Source organism: Neophocaena asiaeorientalis, unplaced genomic scaffold (genome assembly GCF_003031525.2).
Source record: "Neophocaena asiaeorientalis asiaeorientalis breed wild unplaced genomic scaffold, Neophocaena_asiaeorientalis_V1.1 scaffold242, whole genome shotgun sequence".
Lineage (NCBI taxonomy): Eukaryota > Metazoa > Chordata > Mammalia > Artiodactyla > Phocoenidae > Neophocaena > Neophocaena asiaeorientalis.
Window position 1 is genome coordinate 3,982,684 of NW_020172451.1, and position 14,090 is coordinate 3,996,773.

General features: G+C 42.9%; 1 protein-coding gene across 2 annotated transcripts in view; it reads right to left on the reverse strand.

Annotated features, from left to right (window-relative positions):
• ATXN10 (ataxin 10) overlaps positions 1–14,090 on the reverse strand; it is a 149,502-nt gene that overhangs the window by 119,813 nt on the left and 15,599 nt on the right. For both annotated transcript variants that reach the window (XM_024737576.1, XM_024737577.1), the window contains exons 2-3: positions 7,769–7,960; positions 2,652–2,734 (exon numbers count right to left, since the gene is read on the reverse strand). In XM_024737576.1, coding sequence (XP_024593344.1) covers positions 2,652–2,734; positions 7,769–7,960 — 275 coding nt within the window. The remainder of the gene's footprint in view (positions 1–2,651; positions 2,735–7,768; positions 7,961–14,090) is intronic.

A 14,090-nucleotide genomic window follows, 5' to 3' on the forward strand; every position in this document is an offset into this window, starting at 1 on the left:
TGGATGCCAGGGGCTCAGGGAACTGGGAAATGGAAAGCAACTGCTCAATGGGTACAGGGTTTCCTTTTGGGGTGATGAGAATGTCTCCAGTTAGACAGAGGTGGTGGCTGTACAATACTGTGAATGCACTAAATGCTACTCGATTGTTCACTTTAAAGTGGTTAATTGTATGTGATGTGAATCTCGTAACAATAAAAAATGTATTAACTGATATAACTGCAACTACATAAACTGTGAACAACTCTTAATATACCTAACATAAAACAGGTCTACGAAGATCTACGCTCTCTGACTGGTGGATATCAACGAACAGCCAAGCCGCCAACCAAACAACTGATTTATTCATCAGTGGCAAACCAGTTCATAAAAAGTTTCAGAAATGTGCTCCTTTGGTTTTTTTGCTAGATCATCTATTCGCTTCAGTGAAGAGAAAATTAATCCTGAGAAGAAAGGATGAAATAATCTTTCATCACATTTTGTAAACACCAAGTAACCAATCTTCTGTAGCAGCCGTGGGATAAAGACAAGGGATACTGGACCGAGGGGGACACAGAGTCAAGGGAAGACACTTTTAAGTGGCAAACAGGAGAGCACATTATACGCTGGTGAAATGACAGAGTAAAGAGGGGAAAGGGATGATGCCGGAGAGAAAGGGGACACTTTCAGAGGAAGAGTTTCTGAGTGGGCGAGTGGGGATGGGATTCTATGCACAGGTGGAGGAGGGCTGCCTCCGCGCTGACAGTTATTTACTCACAGCGTTTGTGCAGTGCTTCCTCTGGTGTCTTATTTAGGAATCCACCATTACCAGAGAAACCTACTCCTGCCCACCCTAGTTCCTCAGCTCTGTCAGTGACACACTACCCACCACATCGGTGTTTTTTCCAGCAATTATAAAACGTAGTACATTCTGAACTCTCTTTCTGAATTATCATACCACAGTCAGACTTCAAAAATAACTGCTTTTCCATACAAGAGAGTGAAATCTGTATTTTACTGCTGGTTTTTAACCCCCCAATTTGAGCACTGAGGCTTCTGTTTTATCACAAAATGGAGCTGCAAGAATACTTTTAAATATACAACATTTTAAAACACTTTACAACCTAATGCTACACCCTACCAAATTGAGAATACTAAAGAAATTATTGCTGTTCCAAAAAACTTAGAGCCAACACTTTGTGTGCCAATTCTTAGATAATTTAATTAGTTCAAAAAATAATTACAATGTCCCAGAGGAAGAATCCTAAATCAAATAGAAAGACGCAGGCATTTTAACAAATGAGTTTTAAATGAAAACACTAAGAAATCACAGAGTAGAATGAGAACTAAACTAAGCCGGGTGGTACCTCTGACAGTTCAGTTAGCCTGTTTCACTGTGGGCCTCAGTCTCTATGCCTCTGAAGAAAGACGATGACCAGCTCAAATTCTCTCCCTACCTTCTCAAAGCAGCCTCCCCACTAACATTCAAATAAGCATGCTTCACTTTATACAGTAAGTATAGGCATTAAGAATTGTATATAAATCAACATTTTAAATACAGCTGGAGAGCTCTCATTTGAAGTAACTATTCATTGAATTAGCACTAAAAAAAATTTCTTTTAACCTCCAATCTAGTACATTTTATAAGCTGGATATTTACATTGAGATGTTCTATTAAATGACTTAGGTTTACCCACAGGTATTTCAATTCCTTGGATAAAGATATCACCTGTTAAAATTATATGTTTTTATTTTTAAATATAATGGTATGATAATAACCTCTGTCCAAAGAAGTGTTGATGCAAGTAGTTCAAGAACCAAAAACATTCCAAAAAGTCTGGAAAAGCTTCCTGGTCTTCAAATTAAGGAGCTTGGTTTTTCTCTTAATCCCATACCAACAGCTATTAACACTCAGAGCTAACTTCCCTCTGTGTCATGCTGTATGTTTGCCTTATTTAATATACTTAATACAAGGCTCCCCTCACTGGAACATACACATCTGAGGACAGAGGTTTTTGACCGCTTTGGTCCCTGTTCAGATCACATGCAACACCGAGAACAGGGCCTGCCACATCGACACATATTAAAAGACACAGTAACACTTTGCTAGGGCTGCCATAACAAAGTACCACAGACTGGGTGCCTTAAATAAGAAAAATGTGCTTTCTGTTTTGAAGCTAGAAGTCTGAGGTCAAGGCGTAGGCAGGACTGACTTCTTCTGAGGCCTCCCTCCTTGGTTTGCAGGTGGTCATCTTCTCCCTGTGTCTTCACATGGTTGTCCCTCTACACCTGTGTCCTCATCTCTTCTTATAAGGACACCAGTGACACTCGATTAGGGTCTACCCGTATGACCTCATTTTACCTTAATTATCTCTTTAAAGGCCCTGTCTCCAAATATAATCACATTCTGAAGTATACTAGGGGTTAGGACTTCAACATATGAATTGGGGGAGGCGGGGTGGGTGGAACACACACAATTTAGCCCACAGCAGAGGGAGAAAATTGGAAGTCACTACAACTTTCTTCTATGATGATTCTTTAATATCACTAATGAAGTTTCTCTGTATCATGAAATACAGAACCATCTGCTTTAATGAATGATGTAATACTCAGAGTACTGGTATTTAAATCCTTTTCAAAGATATAAGTAATCCATGAATCATACTGCAAATTACCTGTCAACAGGGATTCCTGTTCCACTCGAAGTTCACGAAAAAGAAGAATCAAATCAACAGCAACACCAATCGTATCCAAGTTCCTGTATAAGGTTTTTAAAAAGGACAACGTTAGACACACTCTTTTTCTTAAACCTGCACTTCAAATTATGATCCACAATGAATGCAGAGACTACCGGTTAACAGTTCCTGTAGTGGGCAGAATAATGGCCCTCCAAGGTATCCACATCTTAATACCCAAAACCTGTGAATATGTTACCTTACATGGCAAAGGGGACTTTTACAGTCGTGAATAAATTAAGGACCTTGAGATGAAAGGACTATCCTGGATTATTAACCAGGCGGGCCCAATGTATCACACGGGTCCTTATAAGAGGAATACTAGAGGGTCAGGGAGGGCAGCCATGAGCCAAGGAGTGCAGGCAGCCTCTACAAGCTGGAAAAGGCAAGGAAAATGATTCTCCCCTAGAGCCTCCAAAAGGGGTTCAGCCATGTTGGCCCACTGTGGACTTCTGAATTTCAGAACTGTAAGATAATAAATGTGTTATTTTAAGCCACTACGTTTTTAGTAATTTGTCAAGTAGCAACAGGACACTACTGTGGGTAGGAGAAATGGGGTGATGCTGTAACACACAGATACGTGGACGTGGCTCTGGGATCTGGCAATGGGCAGAGGCTGGAAGAATTTTGAGAAGCGTGACAGAAAAGGCCTAGATGCCTTGAATAGAAACGTGGACACTGAAGGCACTGCTGGTGAGATCTCAGAAGAAAATGAGGAACTCGTTACTGGAGACTGGACGGAACAATCCTTTTTCTCCAGCGGCAGAAGCTTAGCAGAACGATGAACCTGGATATTTAGCTGAGCAGATTTCCAAGCAACACGTTGAAGGCATGGCCTGACTTCCTCTTGGTGTGTATGGTAAAATGCGAGAGGCGAGAGACAGAGGAGACTAAAAGGGAACCAGGTATGATTTGGGAAATTCTCAGTCTATCCGGATTGCAAAAGAAGCTAAAACTAGACTATCCACTGTGAGGAAACTGTGCTCTGGAGAGAAAGCCAAGGATGTGGCTGGATGACCTTTTGCTAATGTCTTGGAAGAACCAAAAGGTTGGTGTTCAGTTACACAGAGGGCTCTTTAAAGAGACTAGGAGTGTTACTCATTCCCCTCAGTGACCTAAGCAGAAAGCAGGAATAGAGATGGGGTTATCTAAGAAAGCTCTACGGCAGACCCTAGATTGCTTAATGGTATATAACTCCCCGTGACATACATGTGAGACCCACAAGGCTTTTGAGAATGTTATACCAGTAGAAACTCTGCCAACCTGGATGAAATGCAGAGAAAGGATGAAATGCAAGAAGGCTGTTAAAATCCCACAGGCAGGAAAGAGGCTGATAAAGTTACTCAGCTGAAAACATGTATGACTCTTACCCTTCGAGAAAAAGGAAGGATGACCCTGAGGGTAGGACCAAGGGCAGAGCCCCAAGCCACAGAGGATCATTCCCAGGCCTCAAAACCTGAGTTTGCCCAACTGGATTCTGAAATTGCTTGTGACTCCCTTTTCCCTCAATTTCCTCCTCTTTTAGAGGGTAATGTCTAAAGCTGTTACCCTAGGCCTGTCCTACCACTGTATTTTGGGAGCAGACAACGTCGTGTCTAGTCTCACACGTCCAAAGATAAAGAGGAATTTTGCTTCAGTATGAATCACATCCAGAGTCTCACCCAGATGTAATTTAGATGCTAAGATTTGGGACTTTTTAGCTAATGAGACTTAGATGAGTCTTGGGGCTTGAGTTGATGCTGAATGGGTCGAGAATGTGGGGGACCTTGAGACGAGATGAATGTATTTTGCAAATAGGACAGACGTGAATCTTTAGGGGCCAAAGGGTAGACTGCGCTAGGCAAAATAATGGCCCCCTAAAGATGTCCACATACTAAACTCTGGAAACTGAATATATTACCTTACATGGCAAAGAGATGTGATGTAATCAATTTATATTTGATCCAGTTTCTGGCACAGAGCTCCTAAAACCCTTGGAAGTTCCTGTGTGAGAGGAAGGCCTTTTGTTATTCGTAACAAGCCCCTTTCAACCATACCTGAGCTTATGCTAAAGAGGGGACTCTTCCTGGGCCTGCAGGATGGGAGGTGGCTGCCAGAGGGACCAGCCCTAAGATCAGACAGCTGGAACCTTCAACCCCAACCTCCTACCTCTGAGGAAGGGAAGGCAGCTCAATCACCATGGCCGGTGATTTAATCAATCACACCTATGTGATGGAACTTCCCCAAAAAGTCCACAAAAAAAAACAATGAGTTTGGAAAGCTTCTGACCGGGCTGATGAGCACATCAAAGTGCTCAGAAGATGGCATGCCTGGAGAGGGCGCAGAAGTTCTGTGCCCCACCCCATCCTATGCATCTCTTCCAGGTGGCTGTCCCTCTACAGTAAACTAGTAACAGAATGTAAAGCGCTACCTTGAGTTCTGAGTCGTTCTACTGAATTATCAAACCTGAGGGGTGTCCTGGGAACCCCTGAATTTGTAGTCAGCTGGGCAGAAATGCAGCCTGGGTACCCCATTTGCAGCTGGCATCCAAGGTGGGGCAGTCTTGTGGGACTGAGTCATGAAGTGACGGGATCTGAAGCCACTAACTTGAGGTAGTTAGTGTCAGAATGGAACTGAATTGGACTGCTGGCTGTTTTTGGAGAATAAGAACTGGTCAGAAAATACCACAAGAGACTTTCTAGGAGTGATTAAATTAATGGTTTGAAGATGGGAAGATTATCCTGAATCACCTGGGTGGGCCTCATGTAACCATAATGGTCCTTATCAGAGGGATGCCATACGGTCAGAGTCAGAAAGAGACTGGAAGAGGTTACAGTGTTGCTCTGAGGTAAAGGAATGCAGGCAGCCTCAGGAAGCTAGAAAAGCCAAAGGAATCAATTCTCTGCTAGAGACTCCAGAAGGAACCAGCCCTGCTGACACTAACTTTAGGTCAGGAAGACTGATTTTGGACTTCCAGAACTGTCAGATAATAAATCTCTGTTATTTTAAGCTACTGAATTTGCAGTACTTTGTTACAGCAGCAAAGGAAACTCATACAGCTCCCTACCTTCTTCACTTCTTCTCAACATAAATCAGAATTAAACCAAGACATTCACTGCTAAAGAAGAGGGTCAGGGTCGGTGTGCACAAGGCCAGAGTCCTCTCTCCCCTCCACAAGGCCAGGTGGGCAGACAGCCATTGCTCCTTTCCTCTTTATCCGAACACAAGACTGGTGGGAAAAGGGGCTCAGCACGTGCCTCCGAAAAGAAGATGCTGTTCCACCTCTGTTCCTCCTCCTGCCTCTACATATACAAACGGCTGCCAGGCACCGGGGCCCACTGCCTGCTTCTGTGTGGCCAGATGTGGTGGGGGGAGAAAAATGGAACTTCAGGACATGAAAATTCTATGAAATTCAAAGTTCAGTGTTCACAAATGAGGTTTTACTGGAACACAGGATGTGCATTTGTCCACGTACTACATATGGCTCCCTTCTACTACAATGGGAGAAGTGAGCCCCTCTGACAGAGATCACAAAGCCTGAACTATTTATGTGGCTCTCTGCAGTAAAAGTATAGCGACCCCAGCAACAGGGATTGTATTTACATGCAGAGCTAACTGCTTTCAACAGTCTTCTTTGAGTCCTTCCTGAAATTTCACAGGACTCAGACTGTTTGCTTTGCTGTATCATACCCCATGTTCCATACATCCTTGGCAAAAAATAATTCCAGTCCATACAAAGTGCAATGTTCAGGCAAAAGATGTAAAAAGGTCTAGGCCTTAATAGCATCCTACTTTTTAATTAACTCTTTAATAACTGAAAACATCAGAAAAATACATACTGGTTGAGATCTGAATCTTGACAGGCTCGGGAATATCAGCTTTAGTTAAGGTTGACCTCAAAGTCCCTACCAGAATCTTTGTTGTCTTTCTGACTACAAAAATGTTTTTCCCAGGAGCTGATGCCCTGAATGGTTAGAATTTCCATTCTAGGGCTCTCCTTTCCCTCTCCCGTCACACTAGAGGGCCTCCCTGCCTGGAAAGGGACAAAATAATCTAGCCTCTGGCCTGCCGCTTCTAGCTGCTTCTAGTTATACTTTTTCAATGTTAACTATTACTACCAAGATCATTACTGTTTCTATCCATTTATCTGTATATGGACGCCATGTTCAATTTTGTGCTGAAGTTAAACCACTCTCTCTTTTGATTCCCTCTCCTTTGATCTAAAAAAACCTCATTAATCATATCAAAGCCTCAGGTATAGACCGTCTAGGCAGCACAGGGAGTCTCTCCATCGGCTTCTGGGCCAGCCCGACTTCACTCATCATGGCAGTAACAGGGAGCCCGGGGGCTCTGTCTACATTCAAGTCCAGGAAATAAAAGTGAGCATGCTTTGTGGCTTCTAACTTCATCTCAAGTAAAAATTGTTAATAAAAAGCAGATTGCATAAAATCAAAGAGGAAGGGTGCTCAGTTCTGGGAGGAGAGTGTAACATGTAGAAGAACAAGAGCAGGACAGGGCAATTCTCTTGCTCATCTTGGTAACCACATTTTAGTTGTATATTATAAATTAGGTGGCAGCAGCTGGCAACTTTACACAATCTTAAGGAACGCTTAAGATAAACCGTCTTAGAAATTCACATCGTGCTCCCTGTTTGAAGTAAACACAAGGGCAACTAATTAAAACACTAAAACTAATTAAAACACCTACAACTAAGAAAAGTGAAGTCCAGAACTGCAAATGTATTTAGGCAGGCAGAATCTAGAATCAAAGAATCAAAATTAAGTTCAAATCATTGTGTTATGTAAAAAACCAAATCCCTCAAAACATCATAAATACAAGTGAGAAACCTGAATGACCCCTAACGTTACACATGTTGTCCCATGACATACTCACCAGGAGTCTCCCACAGCAAGTCCTGCAGAGCACCTGTCCCCGGAGACGGAGAGAGTCTCCTAATAAACACACGTGACTGCGATGCCAAAACCATCTCTAACAGATAGGCCAACATGACAGAACCAGCATGCACGCACACAAAGAGATATTATCAACGGCATGTATGTAACTACAAAGAAGAGTACCTGATTGAATTCTGGTTCACAGAGCACTCAATACAAGCATTCCGCAGACACCGGAAGCACTCCGTTATTAACTGCAGACTGGAAGCCAGATGTTCCACTTGGGATGGGTCTCTGCAGGCCAGCTCAACGGCATGAGAAGATTTCTTTAAGATATCCAGGACTCTTTGGAAAATAGTCCTGGGTGCCGTTTCTCTGAAAAAGGATAAAATTGTTACAAACCAGAAAAAAAAGAAAAAGACATTTCCAAATGTCCTTTTCAGAACACTGCTGGTACTTAATTTTGTGGGGAGGCAAGCTAGGCCTATCTGTTCCAGCTCCTTAGTTTACGACACAAAAGAGCTACGTACACTGAGCACTTCGCCAAGGCACTGCTCTTATCAACCTGTGCCTGTATTATCTCATTTAATCTTTGCATTAACCTTATGAAGCCAATACTGTCCTCTCCATTTTCAAGACAAGACACCTGACACAGAAGAGTCTATGTAACTTGCCCACATCCCTCAGCTAATAACTTCTGGAGCCACAGTTCCAGCCAAAACAGTCAGATTTCCGCCCCCACAACAACCCTAACCCCCGTTTAAGGCGACTGTTTATGGTTATGGGTCCGCCGTTAGTCAAAGCAGAATATCTGCATCTCACGTTCTAGACAGAGAGTATAACCATGTCCTCTGTCACCCAGTGTGTACCTGAAGTAAAGTTATGAGACAGGGTCCTCACGAAGCACTGCCTGGGGGGCAGAGCCACTACCCATTCTTAGATGGAGGAGCCAGAAGCAGTGCTCTGAGCTCACACACGTTCAACCACAAAGATGGGGAGCCGGGGGAGCAGGAAGGAGGGAAGGAGACAGACAGAAGCAGAGGGAGACAGACAGAGAGACAGAGTGAGCTCGCTTCCAGGCAGAGCGTGTGCCCGGGGCAGGGGACGAACCTGTGGCTGTCCACCCCGCCCCACCCACAACTGGGCACCTCAGCTCCCACGGCCTCTCATGCCAGGAGCACTGCCCGCACTGGCTCTCATTCCACAGCTATGAAGAGAAGGGTTTCTGTGTGCAGCACGGCACCTAAATGCAAGCCCATTTCCTCATTCCGTGAATCCCCTAAAGAAACAAGAATCCGCTTTAATGTCAGAAGAAAAACTGCTGTTAGACAACTGAAGAGACTCTTACAGATAAGTCCTGACCATAGGAATTTTCTCCCTGTGCTCGCACTGTGGAATCCCAGCACCCTACATTCACCCCCTGGATGAACTGAAGACAGACCACCGGGGAGCTGCGCATTTCTCCAGAAGCCCGCCCGGCCACTGAAGCGTCCCAAGCGGCTGTGCTTGCTCGGGGGCCTGGGAGACACTCCCTCCGCGAGCTTCAGGACCATAAATACTTGTACTCCAAGTGTCGCCTTTTTATCTTAAGGATGGATGATATAAATCACTTTATTTATCACGTTCTCCTCTGTCTTTGCCTTTAAGAAGCCTGGAGTCAAACCCACGACCCATCTTTAACACTATGAATCCCTCAGCGTGACTTCTGGGTACTAACCTTATTTCTGGCTTTTCCCTCCCCTCCAATTTCCTCCCTTACCTTTATTTTATCTAACTGTATTTATTTTTTACAGCATGTCAGATTTGTTTTTGGAAAGAGGCAGAATATAAATTAATCAATTAAAAATTGGGAAATCGTGCATAAAATAATCTGCCCCACCTCCCCCCGTTGGCCCTCTCTAAATGGGGATCATGAAGTTTTGACTCAGGGTCGCAGCAATTAAGCGACCAAATAAAAAAGCCGAAGTTCAAAGGTGCAGCATTAGTCCTGCCTCAGAAACTGTGTAAAACAATGGAGTGTGTAAGCCACTTTCAGTGACAATATGACAAAAAGAAGATTCACTAACACTCTCAGGACAGCTTTAAGGAGAAGTGGGTGCTGCTGGGGAGAAGGCAATTCTCACTCTACCCCGAGAGCTCTTGCCACTGGACTAATAAGAAAATTGACAGACACGCAGGAGAAAAAGAAATTCTAATTCGTGTGCGTGGAGGTCTCATAGAAATGGGACCTAAAAAATGTGCCACAGCAGGCAGCTTTTATACTTTTTAGACAAAGAAACACTAAATTTCTGAGGAATTGACTGAACAAAGAAACTTAGGCTTTGGGTGCTTAGTTAGTGAAGAATCTAAGGAGAGTCTGGACTTGGGGTAGTACGTTATAGAGGAAACAAGGTTTGTTTATATAGGCTTCTTGGCCCCAAATTCACCTCTGGGGATAAGGCTGTCCTTCTGACTCCAGATGCAGGGAGGGTACCTCTCACACGGAGATTTACTGCCTGCTTTCAACAGAGAGGAGGGTCAGAGCGTCCCTCTTGCACTGGCTTTTTCTTAAGTAACTTTAATTTTAAAAAAATCAATATGCCACTGAGGCTTATTTGGGGGAGGCGTGCTCTGGGCTCGAGCAATACTAAATATAGTGCGGGCACTCTTAACACGCCAAGAAAGTACCCACGGGTTTAAAACATTCTGAAGAATGCCAAGAGTGATCATGGTTTCTACAACAAAGAATGAACCTAATTACCTCTATCTGCCCCACCTGCATAAAGTTCTGATGACATTTATTACTTAATCTTATAGTCAAGTAAAAGTAGAGCTCTAGAACTCCAATAATCTACAATAAAGCCTCTTTTTTTTTTTTCTCCTACGATGACTAAGAAATGTGTGTTTATACCTGGGGTAAAGAAGCCAGTATGATTTCTTTCAGCGGGTCCTTCACAAGCTCCCTCTCTCATGGGCGCCACCTTCCTACTGTGAATGGTCTTCTCTGATGTCACTCTTTGAAATCTTAACCTCTGCTTCACTCAAAACTGACATCTAGCACAGCAAAAGCTTTGAAATCAAACTATAATAGACAACACAAAATAACGGCACTGTTCTTAGGAAAACTGGCTGATATGCCAACCATAGGACGATTAGTAAGTTCAGGAACCACCCTAAATAATTTCCAATGTTACATGTTAGTTTGTCACATATACACCGTGCCTTTCTCCTTCATTACACTTTTAACCAAAAGAAGAATGTTTACCTGAACTACGGCCAACCAAAAGATTCCTGAAACACAAGTAACTATGAATAGCTACTAAAGAGCAATCACAGCAACATCTATCCGACATACAACAGTTCACACACGCAGTATAAAGAGAAAATAAATTGGGATTGTGATCACTGTCATTTGTCCTCCCCATGGATTCCTGCAACCAGCAAGCACTGGCAATCCTCTGGGTCTGTTCACATGTATGCCCTCCCCCAGAATCCCTCTCACACCACCCCCACCCAAGCCTCTGCCTGGAAGAACCTGGGGGCTCCTTTCAGGCCTCTGAAAACTCACAGCCCTGGTGAGACTCCTCTGCTACTCAGAGTACTCAGGGGAGCCGCACCCCATCTCTATGCGCCCCTGGAGCTCGGTCCATAGAATGGAATTGCACTTACCCACATCAGATTACATTCACTGATGCGGTCTATCACCCCAGCTAGACTATAAATCCCAGAAAAATAGAAACTACCTTATTTTTTTCTGTATCTCTAGGGCCCAGACCTGCATTCACTAATTGCATGTGTTCAATTCAAGTTTAAAACAGTGATGAGACTATTCGCGTATTGAGAGCGGGAGCTAACTGCTTCACAGACTTGTCAGGTAACCCACGTACTGAGCATGCGCCCTGAGCCGGGCACCAGGCCTGATGGGAGCAGTGAAATCAGCGTACTTTGCAGCAGCAACTGGAAAAAGGGAAACACTGAGGAACTAGCTCAACCCGTCCATTCCCATTAGGAAATGCACACATCCTGGACCCAAAAATTTGGAAAAAAATGGTCATATCTTAAGATGTTGATATCTTATAATTGGTATTTAAGAAACATCTAATTTCTCCTTCCCCACTGAATGATAAGCTTACCCATTGAATGGGTAAGCTTAAAGGGGGAGGGAGAGGTGAGGGGTTGTAACTCAATTAACTACATTTTAAATTTCTTGAAAGCAGAGACTATTTCTTTTTTTTCTTTTTTTTTTTTTTTTTTTCGCTCATACGCGGGCCTCTCACTGTTTTGGCCACTCCCATTGCGGAGCACAGGCTCCGGACACACAGGCTCAGCGGCCATGGCTCACGGGCCCAGCCGCTCTGCGGCATGTGGCATCTTCCCGGACCGGGGCACGAACCCATGTCCGCTGCATCGGCAGGTGGACTCTCAACCACTGTGCCACCAGGGAAGCCCAGCAGAGACTATTTCTTAGAGTCTGTACCCCTCTATAAAGGGTGAATGGGAAAAAAAAAAAAAACCTTTTCCTCTAGAGCCATATAATAAATATCTACAGATTTTATTCACCATATTTTAATACAATATAATAAATTAACAACTTTCATCAGATGAGGACAAAAAAAGCTTTTCATTAACAGTAACTACTATGAAAACATTTAACTCTCTTCTGTACCTCTTTACCTTCTCCACAGCCTTGAAAGAAAGCTATTTGGCATTACAGATCCAAAGGAGTCCTAATGTACTCTGTCTGCAAATTCCATGTTCACTGTCAAGACAGCACAGCTAAGTACGTGTAATGATTAACGACAGTGAAATAACCAGTAAAGATCAGTCAATCGTTTGTATATTACAAATGTTGTTAATAAAAATTGCTGTCATTTCTGCTTTAACCAAACTAACACAAAATATTCACAAAGACTTTAAGAAGCTTAGCTACTTCATTCACAGAAGGCCGAAAGTACTTAGAAGGACAATTAAAATTCAACCATTAGACATTCCTTTTACATAGGAATGAATGTATACTCTGAAGACAACTTATAAATGAAATGTTACATTACAGAACAAAAACAGCCTTTGAATTATACAAAAGGTAGAACTGCACTTCCTTCAAGTTTGAACAGATCTGTAGGTTTAATCCTGACAAGTCCTGTTTGAATAAAATTAAAGAAAACTACCAGTGATTACAGCACAGGTTAGATAGGCCTAACATACCATCCGGACTCACATCTTACAGTCAATCCATGAGGCAGGACCTCCTTCTGAAAAGAAGACTAACCTGTTCGTCATTTAACACTAAGACTTACATCCTGGTTGAAAGGTTCATTCTAATACCCAACATTTAATTAAAAATTGGCACATGTGGTTTAGAGTAGTTTAACCACTGTCACTGAGAAAAACTATTAGAATACACACAAGTTCAGAGATTAAAATTACAATCATTGGTTGTTATTTAAAACCATAAATCCCTTAATGATTTGACTGCTCTAGATGAACAAAGACAAAATAAAAACATTTCTATCTCCTACCAGAAAGAGCCTGGGCAAAAGTTTGAAATTCATCTCTGCAGACCTCAAAACTCTCCTTTATATACTCTCTTCCCCTCTTCTGTCACATCCAGGACACTCAAGCTAAGACAACTCTCTGAGACAGGGTTGCAGGGCTGGCAAACTTCTTCTGCAAAGAGCCAGAGAGTAAGTATTTTAGGCTTTGAGGACCTGACAACCTCTGTCACAGCTTCTCTGCTGCTGCAGGGCAAAAGCAGCCATAGACAACATCCAAAAGAACGAACACAGCTGTGTTCTAGTAAACTCTTTGTATGGACACTGAAATTTAAAGTTCATATAATTTTCATGTGTCATGAAATTTTGTTCATTTGTTTTCCCCTACCATTTAAAATGTAAAAATCATTCTTAACTCAAAGGCCATTTAAAAACAAAGCAAAACAAACAAACAAACAAAAAACAGGTGGTAGGTCAGATTTGGCCCACAGATCATAGTTTGGCGATACCAGCTTTAAAGGGTTGCGAATACATCAGTCCTCTCGCCCACCTCGAAAAGCCACATGCTTCCCTCTTTCCCAATGTCCTCACCGCAGTCAAAATTCATGTCATCAGAACAAAGAGAATCTCAAATGCATTACACCAAGCAAAGGAAGCGAAGAGAAGGTGAAACGCGCAGAAGTGGACAGTGTCCAGAAGAGAACCGTGCACACAGAGAGACCTGACAAATGACAGTGCTGGGCACTAAAGATCCCAGGTGAAGGCCGGACTGCTCCAGTAGAGGTGCTGGAGCAACTATCAATCATATGAGAAAAAACCAAACTGGAGCCTTATGTATAATCCTACTAAAAGGAACTCCAGATGGATTTAGGAATATATGTTAGGCAAAACTCTGAAACTCTGGAAGAAAATATATGGAGAATGTCTTTATAGTCTTAGGTAGAGAAGGATTTTTGTATGTAAGACCTTATTTAAAAAGTGGTATTTGAGCACAGAACTGAAGAAGGTGAAGAAGCAAACTATGCCCTTCCTGT